General features: G+C 38.4%; 4 protein-coding genes, 1 non-coding gene and 2 pseudogenes across 5 annotated transcripts; 3 read left to right on the top strand and 4 right to left on the bottom strand.

Moving 5' to 3' along the window:
- Positions 1-220: 220 nt before the first annotated feature.
- Positions 221-2,760, bottom strand: LOC126616941 (pentatricopeptide repeat-containing protein At3g22470, mitochondrial-like; annotated as a pseudogene).
- A 1,243-nt stretch (positions 2,761-4,003) lies between these two features.
- LOC126616796 (pentatricopeptide repeat-containing protein At1g07740, mitochondrial-like) lies at positions 4,004-6,100 on the top strand. The gene has a single exon (XM_050284917.1). The coding sequence runs from the start codon at positions 4,109-4,111 to the stop codon at positions 5,507-5,509; it is 1,401 nt and encodes a 466-aa protein (XP_050140874.1). The 5' UTR covers positions 4,004-4,108; the 3' UTR covers positions 5,510-6,100.
- Positions 6,101-6,245: 145 nt separating this feature from the next.
- On the top strand, positions 6,246-7,543 carry LOC126616797 (dirigent protein 25-like). Its single transcript, XM_050284918.1, has one exon. It carries the CDS (start codon positions 6,486-6,488, stop codon positions 7,413-7,415), a length of 930 nt encoding a protein of 309 aa, XP_050140875.1. The 5' UTR covers positions 6,246-6,485; the 3' UTR covers positions 7,416-7,543.
- Positions 7,544-9,802: 2,259 nt separating this feature from the next.
- LOC126616798 (protein SODIUM POTASSIUM ROOT DEFECTIVE 2) lies at positions 9,803-11,430 on the bottom strand. Its single transcript, XM_050284919.1, has 3 exons — positions 10,790-11,430; positions 10,624-10,699; positions 9,803-10,251 (listed from the first exon to the last, which is right to left on the bottom strand). Exons 1-3 carry the CDS (start codon positions 11,288-11,290, stop codon positions 10,103-10,105), a joined length of 726 nt encoding a protein of 241 aa, XP_050140876.1. The 5' UTR covers positions 11,291-11,430; the 3' UTR covers positions 9,803-10,102.
- Positions 11,431-15,634: 4,204 nt separating this feature from the next.
- LOC126616943 (protein JINGUBANG-like) lies at positions 15,635-16,598 on the bottom strand (annotated as a pseudogene).
- Positions 16,599-19,188: 2,590 nt separating this feature from the next.
- On the top strand, positions 19,189-21,139 carry LOC126617329 (60S ribosomal protein L35-like). The gene is made up of 4 exons (XM_050285362.1): positions 19,189-19,323; positions 19,425-19,560; positions 19,651-19,807; positions 20,916-21,139. The coding sequence occupies exons 1-4, from the start codon at positions 19,320-19,322 to the stop codon at positions 20,988-20,990; spliced, it is 372 nt and encodes a 123-aa protein (XP_050141319.1). The 5' UTR covers positions 19,189-19,319; the 3' UTR covers positions 20,991-21,139.
- A 996-nt stretch (positions 21,140-22,135) lies between these two features.
- On the bottom strand, positions 22,136-22,209 carry TRNAR-UCG (transfer RNA arginine (anticodon UCG)). Its single transcript has one exon. It is a non-coding gene; the product is annotated as a tRNA-Arg (tRNA).
- Between the last annotated feature and the right edge of the window lie 1,519 nt (positions 22,210-23,728).

Raw genomic sequence — 23,728 nt, forward strand, 5'->3', positions numbered from 1 at the left:
GCTCAAATACCATGCTACTCGAGCAAATTTCTCTATCAGATGATGGATTAAACTACATAACATATACAATGCATTAATGGAATGAAAGGTGAAATATTTTCAAAATTAACTGTAATCATTTGAAGGATCTGTTTCGACATTCCAAGATAGAAATTAATTTCATTATGATCTTTTTATCAATGGCAACAAAGCACGATCTACTTTATCTTTGGATAACAAATCAATTATCAATTCCGCAATTGATGCGTTTGCAGAAAAAACCCTTCTCCAACATTTTTTGAATAAGTCCGCTTCTGATGTCTCATTGTTATTGAAAAAACCTCGGATGATTATGTTATACGTCAGAAGAACAGCCTTTCTCTTCCGTCTTTAAATAACTTTACTGCTTCGCTCATTAGCCCTCCGTTACAAAATTCACCAATCATTATGTTATGCGTCCTGGTATTAGGTTGAAGACCTCTTGATGATAAACGGTGAATAAGAATAGAGTAAATCACAATATTTGGATCCAACTTCTCACTTTCCAATTTCCATATCTTTTAACAATTTTATTGCTTCGGGAAATTGTTGGTTTTTACACAGGCCATCCAATAAAACAGCATAGATTTGAACATTCGGAAATTGGCCGCAAGCTTGCACCTGAGCGAACAACTTTTGTGCATCTTCTGTTCTCCCTACTTTGCAAAAACCATCCATGAGAGTGGTGTAAGTAACGATATTAGGAACAAGACTGCTACTAGACATTTCCTCAAGAAGCATCAGTGCCTCATCTATTCTTCTAAGCTTACAATAGCCATTTATCAATCTGCCATAACTATAATCATGAACAATGGATCCCTTGCTGAGCATTTGTTCCAAAAACTTTTCCGCCGCATTCCATTTCCCCTTGCAAGCAATAAACATCCATAAGTATAAGAACTGTGTCAGGTTCAATATCTCTTTTAAGTCATCATTTCGATCAAGCTTTTTGCAGCCTTCTTTACAACAGATGTCTGCCAAGACATTGAAGATGTGCAGATTCGGAAAGTTACTTTTGCTCACCATTTCATCAAACAATCTCGTAGTTCGACCACCTTAATTTGCATACTCCATGAATCAAAGAAGTATATGTAATGACGTCAGGGTCAATACCTTTACTCATCATTTTAAAGAAAATGTTCAATGACACGTCCCAATCCTGATATTCTCTGAATACCCGGATAGGCACGTGCTGGCCGACACCTGAGGGTGACGAAAGCCATTTATTGATTACAAGAGTAATGATTAGGAGAAAATATTCATGAATAAACATTAGAATCTAAAAGTAATAAACAAAGTTTAAGGAAGTGTCTAGAGTGCACAGAACACAATCTAAATCAAGAGTCACAAAAAGGAAAGATCATTACAAGATATCACACAAGTGAGTGGTAGATTGCTACTGGTAGGGGAATGCCTCGTATGTCGTGTCGTAATCCTTGTTTCTAAGACCTGAATGGGGGCGCAAAACAAAGATGAGTGGACCAAGTTCATAAATATAATAATAATAAAAAAACAGTTATCAATGTATTAACCCCCACAATTTATATATAATGAAAACTACTAGCATAATAAGTGATGGATTTAATAAAAATCCTAGCATGCCAAAAATATCTCAAAAGTCATATCGTGGAATAACATCGCAGAAATCAAAACAGTAAACGTCTCATAGATCGTCTCGTAAACGCGGTGTGCTGCTAGAATGATCACTAAACAAATATATCTCCCGGCCCTATGCCAGCACCGTGGTCTCTGCGCCCGTAGTCAGAGATTACCAACTCCCGGCCCAATGCCTGCTCCGTGTCCCTCAGCTCGTAGCTAGGGATTATTTCTCCCGGCCTATCTGCCAACACCAGATCCTCACCCCAGACGGCATAGTGTCCACTAGATACGCACAAATAGTTACGCCTCTCATAAATAACTACTTCATAGTATAAAGCCATCCATCGTCTATACTATAAATAGAGGTTTCTAAAACATGTTCTAGCATCCTATTGTCATCCATTAGATAGTCTACCAATTCATGGTTTTTATAGAAAATAATATATTTTAAAATATAGCTCAATATAGGTTAACAAATAAATTCCTCACCAAAAACGAGACGATAAACCACATATTTCATAAACATGCTTAACATAAAATCAAATCATAAACTCGTAAGGCATGCATTTCATTTATGCAATTAAACTAGGAATTTATGCAAATTTTAGAAAGGGTCCACTCACAGATACTCCTTAGCAGTAGAGTTGTGCGGATAAGGATTAAGAATTTCCTCACTAGCAACTTCACATAAGCACAAAAATGTAATAAATAAATAAAGGATTTTCTAAAGGATTTGGGCTTGAACTAAATAAAATAAGGGATTTAGATTGAATGGGTTAAGGTCTAATGGGTTTTAAAATCCTAAGGTTTTTGGGTTAAAAGGGTTTTAGAGTGAAGAAGAGTGGTTTGGGCTTAACCCAAACCCACACTCACACACACACGCCAGCCCATATACACACACCTGCACAGCACATACATACACACCAACACGTGCATAACACACGCAAACACACCACACATGCATGGACACACACACACACACATACACAGCACACACACACACTACATATCACACACACCACACAACCCACACACGCACACACAGCTCAAAACACACACACGGGGCCCAGGCAGGGCACAGCCCACTTCACACACATGCACAACAGTCCACACATAAGCAGGCCGGGCTTTAAGCCCTTTCATTTAAAACCGGCCCAAGGCCTTTTGGGTATTTGGGTTTTTAAAAAAAACATAAAACTAAAAAGAAAAATGGTACAGGCCAGGGTATTGGGTTGGTCCAAAACAGGCTAAGGCCCATGGTGTTCTAAACGACCTGAAAGGCCTGGTGTTGCTAGAGAAGAACGCCGAAGCTACTACAGCTCCGGCCAACGGCAAACAGGGGTTTTAGACCCCGATCTAACTACCAAAATGAAGAGCAAAATGAGGGGAAGAGATTGCTACCCTCGAATAGTCGCGACACGGCTGGAGGTGACTGGAAATTCCCTCGAAACTCACTAGTTCGCCGGAAAAATGGGTGAGCTTCCCCCGTGCCGTTCTCGTCTTCAAAACCTTGGAAAAACAATGTAAATCTCATCACACAACGTCCAACATCATCAATGGCGATTTAAAAAGGGATCCAACCTTACCTAACCGGAGGAATAGGAAAATCTCGCAGGAGATTTTCTCTGGGTTCCTCTATGTCCCGCAGCAATGAAAGAGAGGGAGAGACGATAGGGTAATGATGGTGAAGGTGTTGTAGATACAGGGTTGGTAATGGGTGTGGGCTCACGGGAGGATGAGAGGGAGAGAGATGAGAGTGAGTGCAGAGAGAGAGAGATGAAGGAGAGAGAGGTCTCAGGGTTGGGGGGGGGACAGAAGGAGAGAAAAGGGAGGTGAGTTAGAATGCTACCACGTGGCAGTTTGGGGTAAAATCACATATAATATGAATAATTGGGGGGTAGTTGTAACATTCAACGCATCAATAACCATAGTATACTCGCAAAGACTTACAACTACCACTCTCAATCATTTTATTAAGAATCCCGAAAGTATCAGCCCCTTTATTCTGAAGGAGGAATTCGTTGATCAGTGTGGTGAAGGTCGCCACATCAGGTTCAAAACCAAGTTCGAAGAATTTCCCCTAGACAGACTCTTTATCTTACAACTAATTTGTTGGAAGAAATTTCATTGCCAACGTATATACCCTGATTTGCTCATTTTTTAATTATTTTATTAACGTCATTCTTTTATTTTAATTTTATCACAATTAAAAGGGGTGTGATATCCACACACCCCATTTTACTTCTCACACACCCTTTTAATTTTCGGCCGTCAGATCGGATGAATTAAAAATCAACGAACAGAAATTAGTAAGGGATGTGTAAGAAGTAATTTGGGGTGTGGATAGCACACCCCCAATTAAAATAGCTCTAATTATCTTGAACATTTCTAATCTAGAGATCACAACTCCAATTTTATCGTAAATAATTGCTCCAATTTGTTTTTGGAAACGATTGCTTCATTTTGTTTTCCTTTCTTTTTCCCGCGTCCAATGTTCCATTCAAGAGCCAAATCTATCAACCTTCTCCGCCATTGCGGCAGCAATCCCCTGCAATCCCATCACCAACCATATCAGACTTTCCGCTCCAACAAACCCAAGACCACCATCCCTCGCCGCCGCCAACGACTTCACAGAAGCACCGCAAAGCTCCGCAGGCCGATACCTTTCGTCTCCGATGTCAAAGAAACGCAAGACCCAGAAGAGGCCTTGTCTCTCTTCCACGAGTACCACCAAATGGGCTTCAAACACGACTACCCTTCTTACTCTGCTCTTCTCTACAAGCTCGCTCGCCGCCGGAATTTCGAAGCTGTCGACGCCGTTCTCGGCCTTGTCCGAGATCGAAACATTCACTGCAAAGATACCCTTTTCATTGCTCTGATTCAACATTACGGGAAAGCCGATTTGGTAGAGAAGGCCGTCGATCTTTTTCATCAAATGCCTTCTTTTAACTGTGTCCGTACGTTGCAGTGCTTCAATGAGCTCCTTAATGTGCTTGTTGATGGCGGTAGGTTTTCAGATGCGGATGAGATATTTGGGAGGTGTTCTACATTGGGTTTTCGTCCGAATTCGATTTCGTATAATATAATGATCAAGGGGTGGCTTCAGAAGGGCGACTGGGAAGAAGCATGGAAGGTGTTTGATGAAATGCTTGAGAAAAAGGTGCAACCTAGTGTTGTGACGTATAATAGTCTTATAGGTTTTTTCGGTAGAAGGGGTGAGTTGGAGAAAGCTACTGGTTTGTTTGAGGACATGAGACAGAAAGGGAAATACCCAAATGCGGTGACATATGCATTATTGATGGAAGGTTTGTGCTTGGCGGGGAAGCATGATGAAGCAAAGAAGATAATGTTTGATATGGAGTATCGAGGTTGTAAACCACGTCTTGTGAATTATGGTGTATTGATGAGTGATCTTGGAAAGAGAGGGAAGATTGAGGAGGCAAAGTCTTTCCTTCAGGAGATGAAGAAGAGGCGGTTTAAGCCGAATGTTGTGATTTATAACATATTGATTAACTTTCTGTGCAAGGAAGGCAGGGCTGCAGAGGCTTACAAAGTCTTGGTTGAAATGCAAGTTGGAGGCTGTGAGCCGAATGCAGCTACTTTCAGGATGATGGTTGATGGGTTTTGTCAGATAGAAGATTTTGAGGGAGGTTTTAAGGTTTTGACTGCAATGTTGGCAAGTAGACATTGTCCTCGTTTAGAAACATTTGAATGTTTAGTTACGGGCTTATTAAAGTGCGGGAAGATCAATGATGCTTGTTTTGTCTTGGAGGAGATGGAAAAGAGAAACATGCAATTTCATTTGGAAGCTTGGGAAGCTCTAGTTGTGGATGCTTGTGGAGAGGATATTGTTGCATGTGACGTTGTGACTGAACTAGGCTCTGCCCATTAATGGTCGTCCGGGAAGAGATAATCAGCACAAGTGGAACGTAACGTCGCTTGGCCTTCGGCAGAGAGTAAGAGGAATGGTGTTCTTTGGGTGATGGGGAGCTTCTGATAAGATTTTTTCTGTGCTCTTAGGTACTTGAAGCTCTAGTCTCTGGTAATTGTGGTGAGAAAACAGTTATTAGGTTGGCATGTAAAGCAACTAAGCAATGTGCATTGTGCACCCGTAAGGCTTCAGGAAGAAGAGGAGTTTATGAATCGAAACATTTCACCAGTATCATGTATTATTGTTGCCAACTCAATGTCTGAGGAAGCTCACTATGCTTGTGGTTCGAGGTTTAGTTGGCATGTAAACTCAGCCTATATATGACCACTGTAGACTTCAGGGAAGCGAATCCTACTCGAGGGAAGAGACGGAAGTTTTGCGCCGGAGTCAAATTGTCGATGTGATTGCGAAGTCAAGTTTCTGGGGGAAGCTCTGATTGATGATGCTTGTTGTGCAAACGCAGCTTTTTGTCATTTTTTTTCAATTTAGTTGTTGATACCAACTCCTTTGTTTCATTTTTGATGGGAAATATAATGGCTTCCATGGATCTTACTTCTATTTCCATATTTTGAGTTTATATACAATAAAAAGTTACCATATATCTTAGAAATTCTTCTATGAAATTACTTTTTACTCTGTTAATGGATCAAAAGTCAAAATAATAATACGATTTTAATTAAAAATTCAATTAAAAAGGGAACTTCCTAAACGAATCCAAAGGTTTCAATTAAGTTCACAACTGAAACACAAGCCTCTAACCAACACACCAGGACCAGAAATGCTAGAACACCTACTCCATCTTATAATTTAAACTTAATCTTGTTAAACTTAGTATATATATACCCAACAATTCTGTCTTAATTCATCATCAACCCATTAAACAAAATATCCTCTCCAGATCATAAGTTCTTCAATTTTCTACCTTTCCTTCGAATTTATGGCAACCCGGAAATCGACTCCCTTGGCCCTCAAGCTCACAATCTGGCTGCTGCTTCTAGCTCTTGCCATGCCATGCGCCACCTCTGCCCGAATCCTCGATGAGGAAAACCCTGCGGCCCCCGAGGAGACTGATACAACTCAAACACAAACACCTGTTTCCAATGTGCCACCTCCTCAGGTAGCTACAAATCCAGCAGGCCCTGCTGCAGCTACAAGTGCCACAGTTGGCAATGCAGCATCCTATCATCCACTAACCTTCTTTTTGCATGACATTATCGGTGGATCAAACCCCTCGGCTAGAGCTGTCACTGGAATTGTGGCCAATCCGGCAGTCAGCGGTCAAGTCCCTTTTGCCAAACCCAATGGAGCAAATATCCCAATTGGGAATGGCATTCCCCAGAACAACAACAACAATGGAATCATCAACAACAACAACGTCCCCTTCTTCACCGGCCTTGGTGGAAACGCCGGCAACAACTTGATCCAAAACAATGGCAACAACAACATCATTGGTGGGAATGGGCTTCCGTACCTGAACGGGGCTCAGCTTCCCCCTGGAATCACCCTTCAGAAGCTTATGTTTGGGACCCTGACAGTTTTCGACGATGAGCTGACTGAAGGGCATGAGCTTGGATCTGGCTTGCTCGGCAGGGCACAAGGGTTTTACGTGGCGAGTTCTGAAGATGGGAGGAGCCAGACCATTGCCTTCACAGCCATGTTTCAGAGTGGAGGTTATGCTGATAGCCTCACCTTCTTCGGTGTGCATCGGGTGGCAGCGTCGGAGTCTCATCTTGCAGTCATGGGAGGAACTGGCAAGTATCTCAATGCAAAGGGTTATGCTCTTGTTAAGACTATTCCTGCAACAAATCAGCAAAACACTGATGGAGTTGACGCTGTGCTGCAGTTTACCACGTATCTTACTTACTAGTGTTCTAATTAAGGTTTTAATTTAAAATGTTGTTAATTTTGTGTTTCGCTAAAATCTCTGCACTAGAGATGCATGTTCGAAAAGGATTGTGATTTAAATTGCAGAAATGATTGTTATTTGCATGAAAATGAGGGCAAAGATAATCCAATGTCCAAACACTTCCTCACAAACGAAAAGAAAGACTTTTAGTTAAAATGGTTCTTCAAATTGACATAATTTCTCATCTTGATCTTTGAGATTTAAAAATCGATAGAAGTGGTCTTTGAGTTTGTCCGCCATAAATCATTTTCGTCATTCTGTGAAAAATCTTCATTAGATAAGGTTAAAACTACAAAAGTACCCTCATATTTTGTCAAATCTTTTTGCCTTATTGTTTATTACATTGAGGTTATTTGTGTCATTTTGGTCCTTACTTACCAAATATTTCTTATGAAAGGACCAAAATAATTTATCATGAAAGGACCAAAATGATTTATAGTGAACTAACTCAGAGACCGATTTCAAATCTCATAAACCAAAATGAGGAATTATGCTAATTTTAAGAACCAATTTAACTAAAAAGCCAAAACGAAAAGATTTCATGGTGATCATCACGAAATTTTTTGCACCAACAGGTATACCAAATTTCTATACCAAAAACATATTCTATGATATGATTGCTTGAAGGGTGAATCATTTTCCAACTTTCTTAATAGTAATAAAGTCACGAAACATCCGAAAAAGAAAGATCACAACAGATTAATAATTATTTAAGTTATGGTTAATTGATGGCGTTTTACTGTAGTTGTGGAAAATAATAATACATATACACTTTATTGCAGGTTTGATTTTCATCTATCTCCTTCCTCTTAAAATTTAACAATTTAACAATTTAACAATTTAACACATTAACACTATCGTTTATAAAATAAAAGTTATGGCTAACTTTGCTTGCATTCAATCTATGGATATTGCAGAACTCTTTTGCCTACTAATTAGTTGGTCGGAGGATAGATGGATAATATAGTTTAAAAAAGCAAAAAAGAGAAGGAACAAATTAAGCCGACCAAGAAAAAAGGCATGAAAGTATGCAACGTTTGAATTAAAAGGCTTGCAACAAAAAAATGTTGGTAGAGCTTGTTGTCTTCATTTGGTTTTGTGGGAATGGCATGTTGGGCTAAAGTACAAGAGAGATTACACTTTGGTCTCTAATTGTTGTACACGAGATTTGAACTAATAAAAAATCAGATGCCACAAAATCAATTTAAATTTGTAATTATTGTTTGTGAGATTTGATCTTATAAAAAAATCACGTGCTACTATATCAAGCGGTGGCTTTTTTTTTTGGTACAACAATATATTTTACACTAAGGGGGAGGGAGAGTTCAGCTAAGCCACACAATAGACAACTTAAATTGGTATCGAATTCGCCATCCACGAGATTCGAACCTAAGACCACTTACGTACAAGTAAAGAGGAATATCACCAGACAGTAGTACTGAGTGACTGGAAACAAGTGGTGGCTTTAAATTATGAAATCTTGTTAGAGAGCTAAGATTCAATACTAGCATACAAATTCTGACCATTTATTTGACCACTTACCGTTACTTATGGTACAATCCAGAGGATAGGAGAAGAAAGGAGAAAGAAGAAAGGAAAAGTGCTTCTTGTCCCAAGCAATAAGATGTCCTTGAGTGCCGACCACATTGACAACGCATGCATTTCTCTGTTTCTGAACATTGTCACGATGCACTCTTGTTTGTATGTTTCACGTTGTTGTTATATATTTTGCCACACTTGCTACCTACTACCGCATCAAAGGCGTAGGATGCTCAAATGTCAAATATATGTTCCCGGAAGTCAATTGATGGGAAATATTACGTGATACCTGAATATACGATGGTGTTGTATAACTTGTGTGATTTCTCAAAAATATGTGCATGGAAAACGATAGCGTGGTATAACTAATTTGTTCCGAGTGATCGGATATAAAGGTTTGACACTGGTAGGTTTAATCCAGTAACTTTAATTCTCTGACAATATGTGCAATGCATGCTTTCCATGGTAATCTGCTAAGAAGGAACTGATCATGTTAAAGAAGTTGCCAACAAACATATACGACAAACAAACAATCTACGAGCCATTAGATGAACTTTCAAATTCAGATTAACAAGATTATGTCGGTTTAAAAACTGGTAGAGTTTTCATATGTTATACGTGGTCGTGTCACATAATTCTTCTCGAAAGGGTCAAACATTTTGAAGTAATGCAAAAAAACTAATTATAAAAGGTGATGGTGGTTAACATAAGTACATATATGCTCAAAACTGAAAAGTGAAACGAATTCGTGGATATGTGGGGTGGTGAAATGCTCAGATTGTTTTGCATTTACATATAAGATACCAAACTTGATTATTGACTTAACAATTTATTAGTTAAAAACTTAATCATACAGATTACAAACACATGCAGGCCTGAAAACTTGAAATATGGCAGAGAATATATAACAAAGAGTAGTGCTATCAACACACTTATTTTTCCCTCTCACACATCCTATTTAATTTTCGATTGTCAGATCGAATGAATTGAAAGAAGATCAATAAACAAAAATTAACAAGTGTGTGTAAGAGGTAAAAAGAGGTATGTAAGTAGCATTACCCATAAGAAAAGAGATAACTGATTTAATTAATTTAGGGTTCATGAGTGGTTCATGCTGATGAGGGTGACGATGATGTTGGCGAAGGCCAGAGCTGGGCTTTCTTCACCTTGGATACGCTTGAGAGCACAGCCGATGGGGTCACGTCCCCCATCACCGTGACTTTCTTTGTCGGGAAATCTATGCTAAATGAAGTCACTCCTGCAGAAATTCAGCATCGCATTACAGAAACATCATCTATTATTTCAATTTTGATTCCAAGTGATGTTGCACATAACATTAACATGCTTGAATAAGGACTATCTGAATTATCAATAAACAAAAAAAATTATAATTTTTTTTAAAAAAAATGTCTGACATTATAACATATTAAATTTTCTGACATGAGAATATTCTTTACATCCCTCTACTGACAAACTCATAATACAAACACCTAAACTAATTTGTTTTTTAATACAAAACTAATTTGGTTTGAAGTATAAAGAAATGTATACAAATGTAATTATTAGATATATACAAATTTATACGAAATTTTAAGTATTTTTTCTTTCTCCATCTAGTAAATAACTATACCTTCCATTTTAGAGAGGTGCTTTCTCACTTTTCCTTCACAACCCTTGCAGTGCATTGACACCCTTAAAACAACAACCTACAACAGTTGAACAACTATATGCATGAGCTCAATTGTCCAATAGCAAAAAATACAAAGAAACAGAAGAAAAATGAAAAGTAGGTTTACCTGGTGACGAAAACGAGTAGAAGAAGACTTCAAGGCAGTATTAGAATGACCATTTGAGCTCATCAAGCCTCTAGGCTTAGAGGGTACTTCAGGAGGAACAAACGCAGCCGAGAGATTCTTATGATCAGGCTTCTGTATCCAGTCGATGAAGGGCGAGTCACTTAAGAGAAACCGAGAAGAAGAAGAGCCATTGGTACCCTTAGTCCTTGTTAAGTCATGTATGTCAGCAGATCTCTTTCTGCGTGGCTGACTTTGTGCACTAGAAAAACTCTTTCTACATTTCTCGTAAAACGGTTTGGGATCGATAGGTAACTGAGATGAGCAAGGGGCATGGTGAGTTTGACGATGAGGTTGGTTTTTCAGTTGATCGCGATCACGAAGATGATAGTGATGACGATGGTCAAGGGGCCCGGGGCCTTGGCGGACCATAGCACGTTGGTCCAGGCTAGAGCAAATGGCTGTGGAAGCTGGAGATGCACAGAAAATATCCATTCCTTTCATAGCTAACTGGAGAATAACTTGGACTAGAAATGGGGTAGCTTTTGTTTGGTGAAGATTGAGGAGAAATTGAAGAGTGAATGAGTGATACAAGGATCGATTTTCTTCAAAAGAGGCCAACTAGTCTCCTTTTAAATTAGGTTGCTGGATGAAATGGAAAGCCAAAGAAAAAAGATGTAGTTCTGATCAGGCCCCACATCAAGGAATAGAAGAAAGGATTGAGATCAACTCTAGATGTTTGTGTCTGGAATCCGCGGATCGAGAGATTCGGACCACTCATTTTTAACCATACGGCCCTATTAGCATTCCACTGACCCACTTAAAAACTTGAACGCCTAAATCTCTCGGTCGAGACTTAGGACACAGAAATCCGAAGTGAATCTCATTCCTAGAAGGAAAAATTCTTGCAACCATTGCACTATTCTAATGGCATCATTCATTCATTCAATATACGTTTATTTTTTGTCTAATAAACATTTGATACATGAGGAATCAATGACAAAAGAGAATATCTTAGAAGAGAGAGGATGATAGTACCTTAGAAGATTAGAAGTGATCCATTTCCAAAGTTCAAAGTTGTGATTTTTTTTTTTTTTTTTTTTTTTTTTGAAAATCTCATTTTCCATTGATTTCAGAGGTGGGGATAATTTGATTAAAGTTGTGGTCATCTTTGTGTGGTATGGTAGCTCAACTATTTCTCTAAAAGTATAGTTCTATTATTGTTACATCATATTGTTTTACATTTGACCCTCGCCATGCATATATAGCATGAATATCCCTATGGTTGGCTAGTTGGGTGCAAATCACATTTGGTTTTCTCATATATAGAGAATATGATTGTCACTTGTCAGGCCTCTATACGTTGTTGAAACTTGAAGAAGATTCTGAGTTCAAATTTTATAAATTAATTTTTTCAAAGGAAAAAACTCGATATTTTGTTGTGCATGTACGGCCTGAAGCCAACAAGATTTTCAGTTTTGTGAAGGTCGGCTTTCTTGTGCATGTACATTTACCAACTGACTAATTATTTACTCTTAAATGTTATGCTAATCAAGCATGCATTAGTTTCCCAAGCACCTTTGGACTAGATCTCTATCTATTTTATACATTATTTTTTTAAACCTTGATAACTAGATTTGAAACAAAACAACCACCTTTAATGCTGTAAAATTATGTCCACTTCTTACGATATGCAATAGGAATTTCAAAATAATTATAAGCGACAAAGCAATGGGCAATAATGGTTGGATGATGCCAAATTAGTGTAACTGGGAGAAGGTGGCAGTGGGTCAAAGCATGATAATCTGACCACTTAGCTTAAAACACACATAATTTATTAATTTTACACATTAAATCAGAACCTAAAAATGTAAAAGGGATGTTTTGCCGACCTTCTTAGTTGAACATTCTCGTCTTACTTTTTTCGTTTCGTTCTTATCCTACAATACTGCACGATGATTAGAACGTTCTACTTTCTACTTCGCCCCAAACTTGGCTGCAGTTTACTGTACAGTATTGCATACCTGTTTGCTGGTCATATAGAATGTCCAGAATCCTGATTCTATTTAGCTGTTATTAATTGTTATTTGATTGTGAAATGATTACGCATGGGAAATGGGATAAAGGGCTGAGTTGTGTTCCATCAAACATTGGCATTTTGCACCCACACTGGGCCAAATCCCCCAGCGACATCTTTTTGTAGATGAAGTACAAAGTTGTAAACCACAAGTATTGTAACCATCGATTGCCTTCTGATTAGCTGGGAATTGCAGATTATTTCCTTCTAATTAATTTTCATGGAAAGCTTCTCCTTTTGACTAGGGTTGTAAGGTGTTGATTCACAAAACCGGAAGGTCTTGGAACAACGTAAATCCGATCGTGAATCTGCAAGAAAGCAAAGAACACAAGATGTATCGTGGTTCACCCCAATGTTTGGGTTATGTCCACACTGATGTTGATTGTATTCCTCTGTAACTGTATGTATGGATTACAAAGTGTTGTTGTGTTTGTGAGGGTATTGCCCTCTATTGGGTTCACAGAGGAAAAGAGTTGAGAGAGGGATGCTCTTAATATGATAGCCTCTGTTTGGGGATCTAAGGCTTGAGGATTGTGAGGGTGAGGAATCTCTTTTATAGACTAAGGGCTCCTCCCCTTTTACATAGATCATGGGCTCAATGTCTGGAAACAAAAGTAACGAGGCCCAATATAATATGGTACTAACAGTAGTCCCCCAAGTTTTCAGTCAAGAGAGTCTTTTGGCTAGAGACTTGAAATTCAGTCCATGTGTGAGCCGAAGTAACTAGATGTCGTCTAGAACTGATACTCGATATGAGGCGGTACTCAATGTGAAATGATGCTCAACTAGAAGTAGCACATGTTGCGAGGTTGCTCGGCTTGTGGCTTATGTTGCCCTGGTTGGCTCAGCTTGTGGCGTTGAAGGTGAGGGAGTCCCTTTTATAGAATAAGGGCTCGCTCCTCAATACATAAGTGATGAGTTAGGAGTGATGCTCACGGTGAGGCGATTGCTCAGCAGGCGGCCATGCTCTCTAATGGAGGTGAGGGAGTCCTTTTTATAGAATAAGGGTTTGCTCCTCAATACATAAGTGATAGGCTAAGAGTCTCTCTCTAATGAAGGTGAGGGAGTCCCTTTTATAAAATAAGGGTTCGCTCCTCAATACATGAATAATGGGTGCTCTCTAATGAAAGTGAGGGAGTCCCTTTTATAGAATAAGGGTTCGTTCCTCAATACATGAATAATGGGGCTAAGTCCCCCAAGTATTTTTCATGAGGCCCAGTTGCGGAAGCCCAATATATGGTACATAGTGTAGTCCTCCGAGTCTTCAGTTAAGAGAGTCTTTTGGCTAGAGACTTCAAATTCAATCCATGTATGGGCTGAAGTGGCGGTTGTTCAAAGGCGGTCTTTGTATACCATGCACTGAAGCTTTGTAGGTGAAGTTTTGAAATTGAAGCTTTGAAGCTGAAGCTTTTGTACATGAAGTTTTTGAAGCTGAAGCTCTCGAAGTTAAGGCTCTGTAAATGAAGCTTTCGAAGCTGATTGACATGAGTGATGCTCATGAATGTTTATGTTGATTGACATGAGTGATGCTGATGGATGTTGACATGAGTGATGCTCATAAATGTTGATATGAGTGATGCGCATGAATGTTGACATGAGTGATGCGCATGAATGTTGACATGAATGATAGTCTTGAATGTTTATGTATAATTGACATGAGTGATGCTCATGAATGTTTATGTATGATTGACATGAGTGATGCTCATGTATAATTTTTGGAGTACTGGACGTACTTTTGATCATCTAATTGGTGATAATAGCGGTAGGCTGCCGAATAATTTTGGAGTACTGGACGTACTTTTGATCACCTGGTTGGTGATAATAGCGGCAGGCTACCGAATAATTTTGGAGTACTGGACGTACTTTTGATCACCTGGTTGGTGATAATAGCGACAGGCTGCCGAATAATTTTAGAGTACTGGACATACTTTTGATCATTTGGTTGGTGATAATAGAGGGCCTGGCTCTTTTGGGCATATAGGCATTTGCTCTCCACATAACATTCCAGCCCACTATTTTGGGTTTGCCGACATTTTTTTTTTTTTTTGTGGCATGCTGCCTTCTTTCTTTCTTTATGATTAGCCTCTGGTGGGGTTATACAAATGTCTCCAAAAAAATAAGAAAAGTAAATTACATCATTCAAAAAAGCCAAAAAAAAAAAAGAAAAACTACTGCAGAAGGTGGGGATGACAGATGGTTGGATAATGGGATAGCATGTGCAGCTGGTAGTTGCGGGGGGGGGGGGGGGGGCCTGTTCAATGGGTCACGCCCATAATTCCCTTCTCTACAATCATGCCATCATCCCGCAATTATCTCTGCTTTTTCCTTCTTTTTATTTTTTTCCCTTTTTTTCTACCTTTGCTTTTTGCTTTTGCTCGGTTTTTCTGCTTTGCTTTTGCTTTTGTTTCCACTCCATTTCCTGCATGTTCTCCTGTAAAAAGTGACCCATCTGTACTCTCAGAAAGTGGTCATTTTCTTATCTTATTCATGAGTGCTTCTCATGCAGTGTAAGTGAATATCGCCTCTTGAATCCATGGGCGAGACAATCCATCCATTTGATTGGATAGGAGTTTGGTTGTAATTCGAAGAACCTAAGGGAGGAAGGATAAGCTTTGAAATGTTTCTTAAATCAAGCTTCGACAAAGCACCTCTCTGAGCAACTCATGAGGTATCTAAGCCCAGCAGATCTGATTCAACGGCTCCCCCATCAAGTACATTGACAAAACTGCCATTCGATGCGTTTTTGTTTAGCAAACCAGCTTCCAACTCACCTAAAGTTGGTTTTGAACATCACCACCATTTGAAGTGCTAGTACTACTAGCTTCCCATCCCATCACAAACCCGTCCGAGCCACCTTCATAAACCCATCTCCCATCCTTAGAAATGATCACAGAGTTAAGCGAAACATCATTATGCCCCTACAAAATACCCTTCAAACAGTGTGTGCTCTTCTTCCCCCTCTTTGCCCCAAGCTTTGATTTTCCCATCTGCAGAAGCCGAATACACAATCCCTTTACTTTCCACCAACCCGTTGATTGCATCGTCGTGAGCCTTAATTGACTATACGCACTTCAAATACGAAATCCTCCACACCTTGAGCGTCTTGTCCCATGATCCAAAGTAAATCAACTCGTTATGGAAAGCCAAACATGATATACTATCTGCATGTTCGATCCACCACCTCTGGTGATGTCTTCGAGTTTGGACATAATTACTTTGCTTCATGAACTTCCCCAAATAGTCTTTTGTTATGGGAAGCGTGTCGACAAGCCTAAACACATTCTTCGACCTCTGGGAAACCTTCCAAACCCTGATCTTGCTGTCCTGGTGCACTGTAAACACCTTGTTTCCAACAGCAACAACCGCCTTAACGCTTCCATCGCCTTGTCTGAATTTCATGAACGGACTAAAATCCGGTTGTTGCCAAACTATGATGTATTTGCCTTGTGAGGGGCTGAGGATGAATTCACCACACAAGGCTAGACACAAAATTGAACCTACGTGTCCGGAGAGCATCGCCAACGATCGATACGAGAAGGACCCCATTAAGGGTATGCAGGGAAATTGATACTTGACGTGATCTTGAAGTGAAAATGGGCCTGAATTCGGCGGGCTTTCATCAATCTCGTGGGTTGTGCTACTGCTTTTGGTGGTGTTTGCTGTTAAGGAAGAGAGCAAGGGACTTGTTGAGAGACGCTTGTTTTCTAATAGAGTGGAATTCATTGGATGAAACATGGTTACAGAGAGAGAGAGGTGGTGCTCAAATAAGAGAGAGAGAGATGTTGTGGGATTTTGTCTTGCAGTTGCAGAGAGTGAGACTGAGTGAGAGAGGAGGTGGCTTCGTGAGTTTTCTGGGAAAGCTTTGGGTTCTTGGGTTTTTGCAGATTCACGATGGATATTGTGGTGAGGTTTCGCGGTGGTGAGATGAAAAAAATGAAAGAAAATCGACATAGCTTTTCGTGTCGCTTCCCACAGAATGCGCCAAATGTTGATGCACAAAACCGAAAGGTCTTGGAACAACATAAATCCGACCGTGAATCTGCAAGAAAGCAAAGAACACAAGATGTATCGTGGTTCACCCCAATGTTTGGGCTACGTCCACACTGATGTTGATTGTATTCCTCTGTAACTGTATGTATGGATTACAAAGTGTTGTTATGTTTGTGAGGGTATTGCCCTCTGTTGGGTTCACAGAGGAAGAGAGTTGAGAGAGGGATGCCCTGAATATGAGAGCCTCTGTTTGGGGGATCTTAGGCTTGAGGATTGTGAGAGTGAGGAGTCCATTTTATAGACTAAGGGCTCCTCCCTTTTTATATAGATCATGGGATCAATGTCTGGAAGCCCAAGTAACGAGACCCAATATAATATGGTACTAACATAAGGCATCCAACACTGCCTTGATTAATTGATGTTACAAAGATTTGTCAGCTGAAATTCGTGAGCATTGATTCTTGAACTTGTTGTAATGTAGAGCCATGATTCTTTTGGTTAACTCCGTTATAATTTCTATCCAAACTAAAGGGTTTAAAGGGGGAAAAAGATGGAAATTCTAGTGGGGTTAGCCAGAAAGATCATTACTTCATATTATAACAAGTTAAGGTACCATATTAACGAATTTTTATTTCAGGAACCAAAGCTCCAATTAGTTGAAATTTGATCACCATTTTTCAAATTATCATTCCATAAAATTGAACTAATTCATCATTTGGTTCCTCAATTTGAAAGATGATCAATGTTGCTCATAAATCTTACACTTGCACATCATTCATTACAATCATTTGTCTTAGTATTACCATCTAATACCTACCAAAGTTTGATCATGACTAAACTGACTGTAGCAAAAAGCTGTTGCTACCATCTATGATTTTTTTTATAAGCATCAGGTATGAGGGAACTAAACATTGAACCTATTAAAACATTTTTAACCACTTGAATTATCAACTCATTACCATCAACTATACTCTAAGTACAACAATACAAGTTTACTAAATCTTTTTTTGGTCAAGAAGTTTATTATAGCTTTGGTAACTATAATTGTAGCTTAAACTCACTATGACCAACTCCAATGGTTGGGTACTAAATTTTTAGCTCGAAAAGTTTAGGTTTCAACCCAAAAAACAGTTTTTCTCCTCCAATGATTTTGGCTTAAAATTTCAGCTTGAGATTATTAAAGGATGAGTTTAGGCTTTTTTTTTTTTTTTTTTTTTTTTTTTTGTAGATGATTCTAATTTATTTTTATGAACACATTAACTTAAAAATGTTTAGATTCCAACAAATAATGAAAAATCATTAAATATGTTTCATCTTCTAATACAAACGTTTTAACACATTTGATTTTGTTTGCAATAGAAAGAAACAATTTTAGAAGTGGGTAGAAAGAAAAATTATAAGAATTTTACAATGAAAGTGAATTTTGTGTGGATGTTTGAATAAATACATAGGTATTTACAGAGTTTTTTTGGTGAATTTAATTTAAATAATTGTTTAAATTGTTTTAGCCATTGGGTTTAGTTTTGAAACGTTAGATCTTTTGTTTACCATTAAATTTGATCATATTCGATCCGTCGTTAGATTTAATGTATTTATTAGATTTAAAAAATAGGATTTGAATCTGGACCGTGAGATCAAAATCACCTTTGGGGGAGGATTTGTTTGACCGACAAAGCTGTCAGCGATGGGTCATACCCTTTGTAGCTTTGTCGCATGTGGGACGTGGGCCGCATCAGTGGTGGCCCAGAAAATAGGTTTGGCCTTTTTGGGCTAAAACTTCCCAAATTTATATTTTATCCCAAAACTTGTTTTAGGCCCAATGGTTAGAGATGGTCATGCGGGTTTAAAACCTAATTTTAGGTTTTAACCCAGCCATTGGAATTGGATTAAGCATAAAGCCTAAAAGGAGCAAGTCCTTAGTAATTTAGGGGCTCATTTGAAAGTGTTTTTAAAATGACTGAAAGCGTTTTTAGAGAAAATGTCTTTGAGTTCTAAAAGCACTTAAAGTGCTTCTTCCATGAAACACTTTAAGTGCTTTTTTAAGGATTCACTTGCGTAAAGTAGTTATGTGATTCTTTCATGAAGCACCTCAATTATTTTTTTAGGATTCTCTTGCGTTTTTACTTAGGCTTACTTTCAAAAATATATTTACAAAAAACGCTTGCAGTTATTTTAAAATCACTTCCAAATGAGCTTTAGATCTTACAAGCGTCAGGGTTTTTCCCTTCTAAAGAAGAAGAGGTGAGAGCTGACGACCTAACTGACCCAAATCCATATCCATTCTAGTCCAACGACTCAAATAGAGAATGGACTCAATGATCCGCAATCACTTTGAGCCCAAATCTAATGTGAAAAGACCAAAATGGCCACAAATTAGGGTTTTAGAATTAAAACCGAACCCAAGTTCTAGGGTTACACTGTCGTCTCAACCTCCTTCTTCCAAAGCGAGCAACACAGACCGCAGCAATGGGTACGATCTGCAAAATTATCATCCTCCTCATCAAATTTCTTCTGAAGTCTAATATTGGTTGTTCTAATTTAACTTTGTTTCTTAATTTTTTGATGTAATAGCGAGGATTAAGGTCCATGAACTCAGGCACAAAACCAAGGCTGATCTTTTGGCTCAGCTGAAGGATCTGAAGGCAGAGCTCGCTCTTCTCCGAGTCGCCAAGGTCACCGGCGGAGCCCCTAACAAGCTCTCCAAAATGTACCCTCTCTCTCTCTGTCTAATTTTATTGATTGATTGATTTTGTAGAGTTTTGTTCAAATAAGTTTTCGTTTGTGTTTGTGATTTCAGCAAGGTGGTGAGGCTTTCAATCGCTCAGGTGTTGACGGTGATGTCTCAGAAGCAGAAGGCGGCTCTGAGGGAAGTCTACAGGAATAAGAAGCTTCTTCCTCTCGATTTGCGTCCCAAGAAGACTAGGGCCATCAGGAGGCGTCTCACCAAGCACCAGGTACTGCTAATCTGCATCGCATTTGAAACCAATTTCGATTTTCGATACTGATTAGTGCGTAGTGACTCGGGCCTGGTTGATGGTTTAAAAGTTGTAGCTAAGTAGTGAAGTTTGCGAGTATGCTTTTGTTATATGCTTCCTTTGCCTGGATATGATATGTATATAGGGCCATGTAATAATCGTTTCTTTGTGTGGACGACCCCTTTTAATGATTGTTTGAGAAATAAGTAAAATGACTGTCTGAGAGACCGGGACTTAGTATCCAGGGGTGAAAAGTAATGTGTTGGTATGTTAGATGTTTTTCCTTTTAATTCTATAGTTCATAGACGGTTTAGGCTTTAGGATCTAGATGCAATTGTTTAACCTATGTTTGGCCTGATCATGGTTAAAATTAAAAACAAAATTATGATTTCCAAGACCGTGGCTATATAACTTCATGGTTTTTCAATATGATCCTGCAAGCGCTATGTCAAATCTATCTTAGCTGATAAGCTCAAATTTACATATGACAATGGTGATCTAGAGAATCTCTCTATCTGGTCTGGTTACTATGTGTTCCTGTTTGAAATTTCATGTCCAGTCTTTTTTGGTGTTTGCAATCATATGGGAGAACGGTTCTTCTATTTGATTTTCGTAGATAGACTGACTTGAGTGTAAATTCACTTCATCTGGTTAAGATAGTCTTGTGAGTAGGTTTAGTTTTTCTTTTTTACCAGGATCTTATATGATTCCAGTAGTTGGGGAATTCCTCTATTGCTTTATGATTTTTTTCGGTTTAACTTCTATTTGGCACTATCATATAGTTGATAGATATGAGCTCGAGTTTTGTGAATTGCTGTATTGTTCTGTCTATCTTTGTCCCCCTCCCCTCCCCTCCCCTCCCTTCCCCTCCCTTCCCCCTCCCTTCTTTCTCTCTTTCGTAACATGAACTGTAGGATACCCTTGCTTAGCTTTAAAGCCCTTGCCGCAGTATTGTATTTAAAGCCCTTGCCGCAGTATTGTATTTAAAGCCCTTGCCGCAGTATTGTAGCGGTCAGAATAATTATCGATGTAAAATCTTATGGCAACATCTTTTTATATAATTCAGTTGTCAAATTGTTTCTTGTAGGCATCTTTGAAGACAGAAAGAGAGAAGAAAAAGGAGATCTACTACCCATTGAGGAAGTACGCAATCAAGGCATAATTACGGATCCAGATTTGGAGGGAATTAAGCGTTTCACCCGTTATATGATATTCCAAGGACATCAGTTTAAAATGTTGAACCCTTTCCGTAATTTATCTATGTAGACACTTCCCAAATATGATTTTGTTAATCCAGAATTTTAACGCTGATTTTGATTTGGTTTATAGTTTGATTTGCTCTAGCGAGTTGCCTCTATCGGGCTCTTCTTCTTACCCAAGCCAAACCGTTTCATGATGAGAACTGAGTTGTAACTTTGTGATGCTGATGATGAATATCGGAACATGGCTCACTTCTCATCATTTGCTTGATCCTTCTGTTTTTTTGGGGTATATTGCTTTACGAGGCAACTCTATGTCTTCGATTGGCTATTGGTCTTTTGATGCATGTTCCGTGTCGTGTTGTCCAACAGAAGCAGTGTGACGAGCCTGATAACAAAACTTCTAAACGTCCTCTCGCATTGTTCTTTAGTTGATGCATGTTGCTTTGTTAATTGCTTCCAACCTGTATGGTCATTTTGTGCAAGTAGAGATGTAGACATAAAGCAAAATGCATCGGTGTGAAGCTTTGATGAAGCTTGTGGAGCTAAAACTCGAGAAACAGTCTGATAGTATTTCTTTTCACCTGTAAGTAAGAGGTTTTAGGTTCGAATATCATAGATGGTGAATTCGACACCAAATTAGGTTGCCTATTATGTGACTTAGCCGAATTCTCTTCATTTAGTGTAAAATATATTGTTGTACTCATAAAAATAAATAAATAAATCGGGAAACAGAAACCCATACCAAATTTTCTGCAACTCAACATATATGCATTAGGCCAGTTTGTGAGGATTCAGAGTGTTTGACCACTTACCCTCCTTACACTCGAGTTCAAATTCCCGTCCTTGTAAATTTTACTTTGTCAAAAGGAAATAAACATATATAGAGCATTTTTTAAGTATAACAATATTTTTATACGAAAGGGAGTGAGAGTTCGGATAAGCTACACAACATATACAGAGCATTTGTGTTAAGCATACCATTGTTCCCCAAGCTTTTGGGTTGTTGGGCTGGAAATTTGTATGATCGGATGGACCACAAAAATGGGTTTGGCCCGTTTGAATTGGAAAAATATGAAACAAAACAAAAATAAAGATTGACTGAATGCGACCACAGTGGGAGTCGAACCCACGACCTTTTGATCCGAAGTCAAACGCGCTAATCCACTGCGCTATGCGGTCTTTCATGTGAATTAGGAGAGCATAAGGGATTAGGTAGGTACACAGTGGGGTTCCCTCTAGAGTTGAGAGAATAATTGTAATGCACCTTACCGTCTCAATTATTCTGTGTGTTTATGAGAGAGAGTAATTGTAAAATTCAGAAAATATTCCAAACTTGCAAAGAAATTTCCTTGAATTTGGAAATTGTTGGGTTAACGATCAGAATCAGTGATATTAATCAACGTTTTATGATATAAGTGGATTGCAAAGTTGTTATGTTATGGATTTGGAGTATAATATATATTTTTTTAAATCCTCCTAATAATTATAACACAAATACATTAATAATATTAGAAAAAAAGTCCTTCTAAGACATAAGCGCATTGTAGTCTTATTTTGTTTTTTCAACCAAAGGTTTTATCCAATTAATTTTCTTCTAGTAAGGTTTTAAAAAAGTAACATTACATGCATCGACTACCTTATCAATAATTCATATGAGGAACTTAAGGAGTTTTGGGTCCTAGCTCCTAAGCCCTAACTACAGAGAGTTATTAGGATAACTCAAATGGGCCAAGGGGACCCTTAAAACATCATGAACTAGACTTTGACCCACCCTTGCATGAGAGCCACGGAATTTTTAAGCAGCCCTCACCCGCTTAGGCAAGTCTAGATGCTAGACTCTTGCTTGTTGTCTAACTAGTGCCTATTGTCGGTTAGAAGTTTACATTAAATAGTATATTGAAGAATACAAGAATCTTACTTCGGAAAATTTGAAAAATTAAATGATTTATATTGTGTAGTTCCACTTCTAATTATATTAAATGCTAAAACCCTTAGCCCTTGGTAAGATAAAATTTAGAAAACAATATCAATGTGATTAGTAATAGACCGAGAGTCCGTCTCTATAAAAACCTTGGCACATTGCTCAAAATATTTCTCTTTTGTTTTCTATACATGACGATTTAATATTCCAATATATAATTTGTAATTTAATTTATCACATAATAAATTGATAAATTCAGATTTTTTTTTTGTTTTTTGTTTTTAATGACACCCACCGCTTGCACTTGCTCTGGGGTAACGAAAACGATTTTTGCCTTAAGATTATATGAACAGGATCATCATATAGCCGCGTGCATTTAAGCCTCCAGCTTTAGTTACAGTGAGTGAGACAAATTGCCATCTAACATGTGCAATCGTTGTTGAGCATTAAAGAGTTTTCATTATTTTAATTACCCCAAAATATTAAATAAATTGTAGTGACCAAAAAAATTAATTATAAAATCAATGAATTGTGCACACACAAGTAGGGAGAAATTGAGCCACTTAATACTATAGTTTAGTAATATTCATCTTTACTTGTAAGTGAGAGATCTTAGATTCGATTCTCGTCAAAGGTGAGTTTGAACCACATTATTACTCACACATTGTGAGGCTAAGCTCACCCATCTCCCTTAGTGTAGATAATATCGTTTGTTCAAAAGTAGACAGAACTTGAAAGCAAAAGGCCTAAAATTTGAGTGATTATTATATATGCATG

Source organism: Malus sylvestris, chromosome 3 (genome assembly GCF_916048215.2).
Source record: "Malus sylvestris chromosome 3, drMalSylv7.2, whole genome shotgun sequence".
NCBI lineage: Eukaryota > Viridiplantae > Streptophyta > Magnoliopsida > Rosales > Rosaceae > Malus > Malus sylvestris.

Bases quoted from the DNA above. Each gene is read 5' to 3' on its own strand.
- LOC126616797 (XM_050284918.1), top strand. From the start codon at position 6,486: ATGGCAACCCGGAAATCGACTCCCTTGGCCCTCAAGCTCACAATCTGG.
- LOC126617329 (XM_050285362.1), top strand. The intron at 19,561-19,650 runs GTACCCTCTCTC...TTGTGATTTCAG, and splicing joins CCTAACAAGCTCTCCAAAAT to CAAGGTGGTGAGGCTTTCAA. The intron at 19,808-20,915 runs GTACTGCTAATC...TGTTTCTTGTAG, and splicing joins GGCGTCTCACCAAGCACCAG to GCATCTTTGAAGACAGAAAG.
- LOC126616796 (XM_050284917.1), top strand. From the start codon at position 4,109: ATGTTCCATTCAAGAGCCAAATCTATCAACCTTCTCCGCCATTGCGGC.
- LOC126616798 (XM_050284919.1), bottom strand. From the start codon at position 11,290: ATGAAAGGAATGGATATTTTCTGTGCATCTCCAGCTTCCACAGCCATT. The intron at 10,700-10,789 runs GTAAACCTACTT...CAACTGTTGTAG, and splicing joins CTACTCGTTTTCGTCACCAG to GTTGTTGTTTTAAGGGTGTC. The intron at 10,252-10,623 runs GTATAGTTATTT...GAATTTCTGCAG, and splicing joins GCACCTCTCTAAAATGGAAG to GAGTGACTTCATTTAGCATA.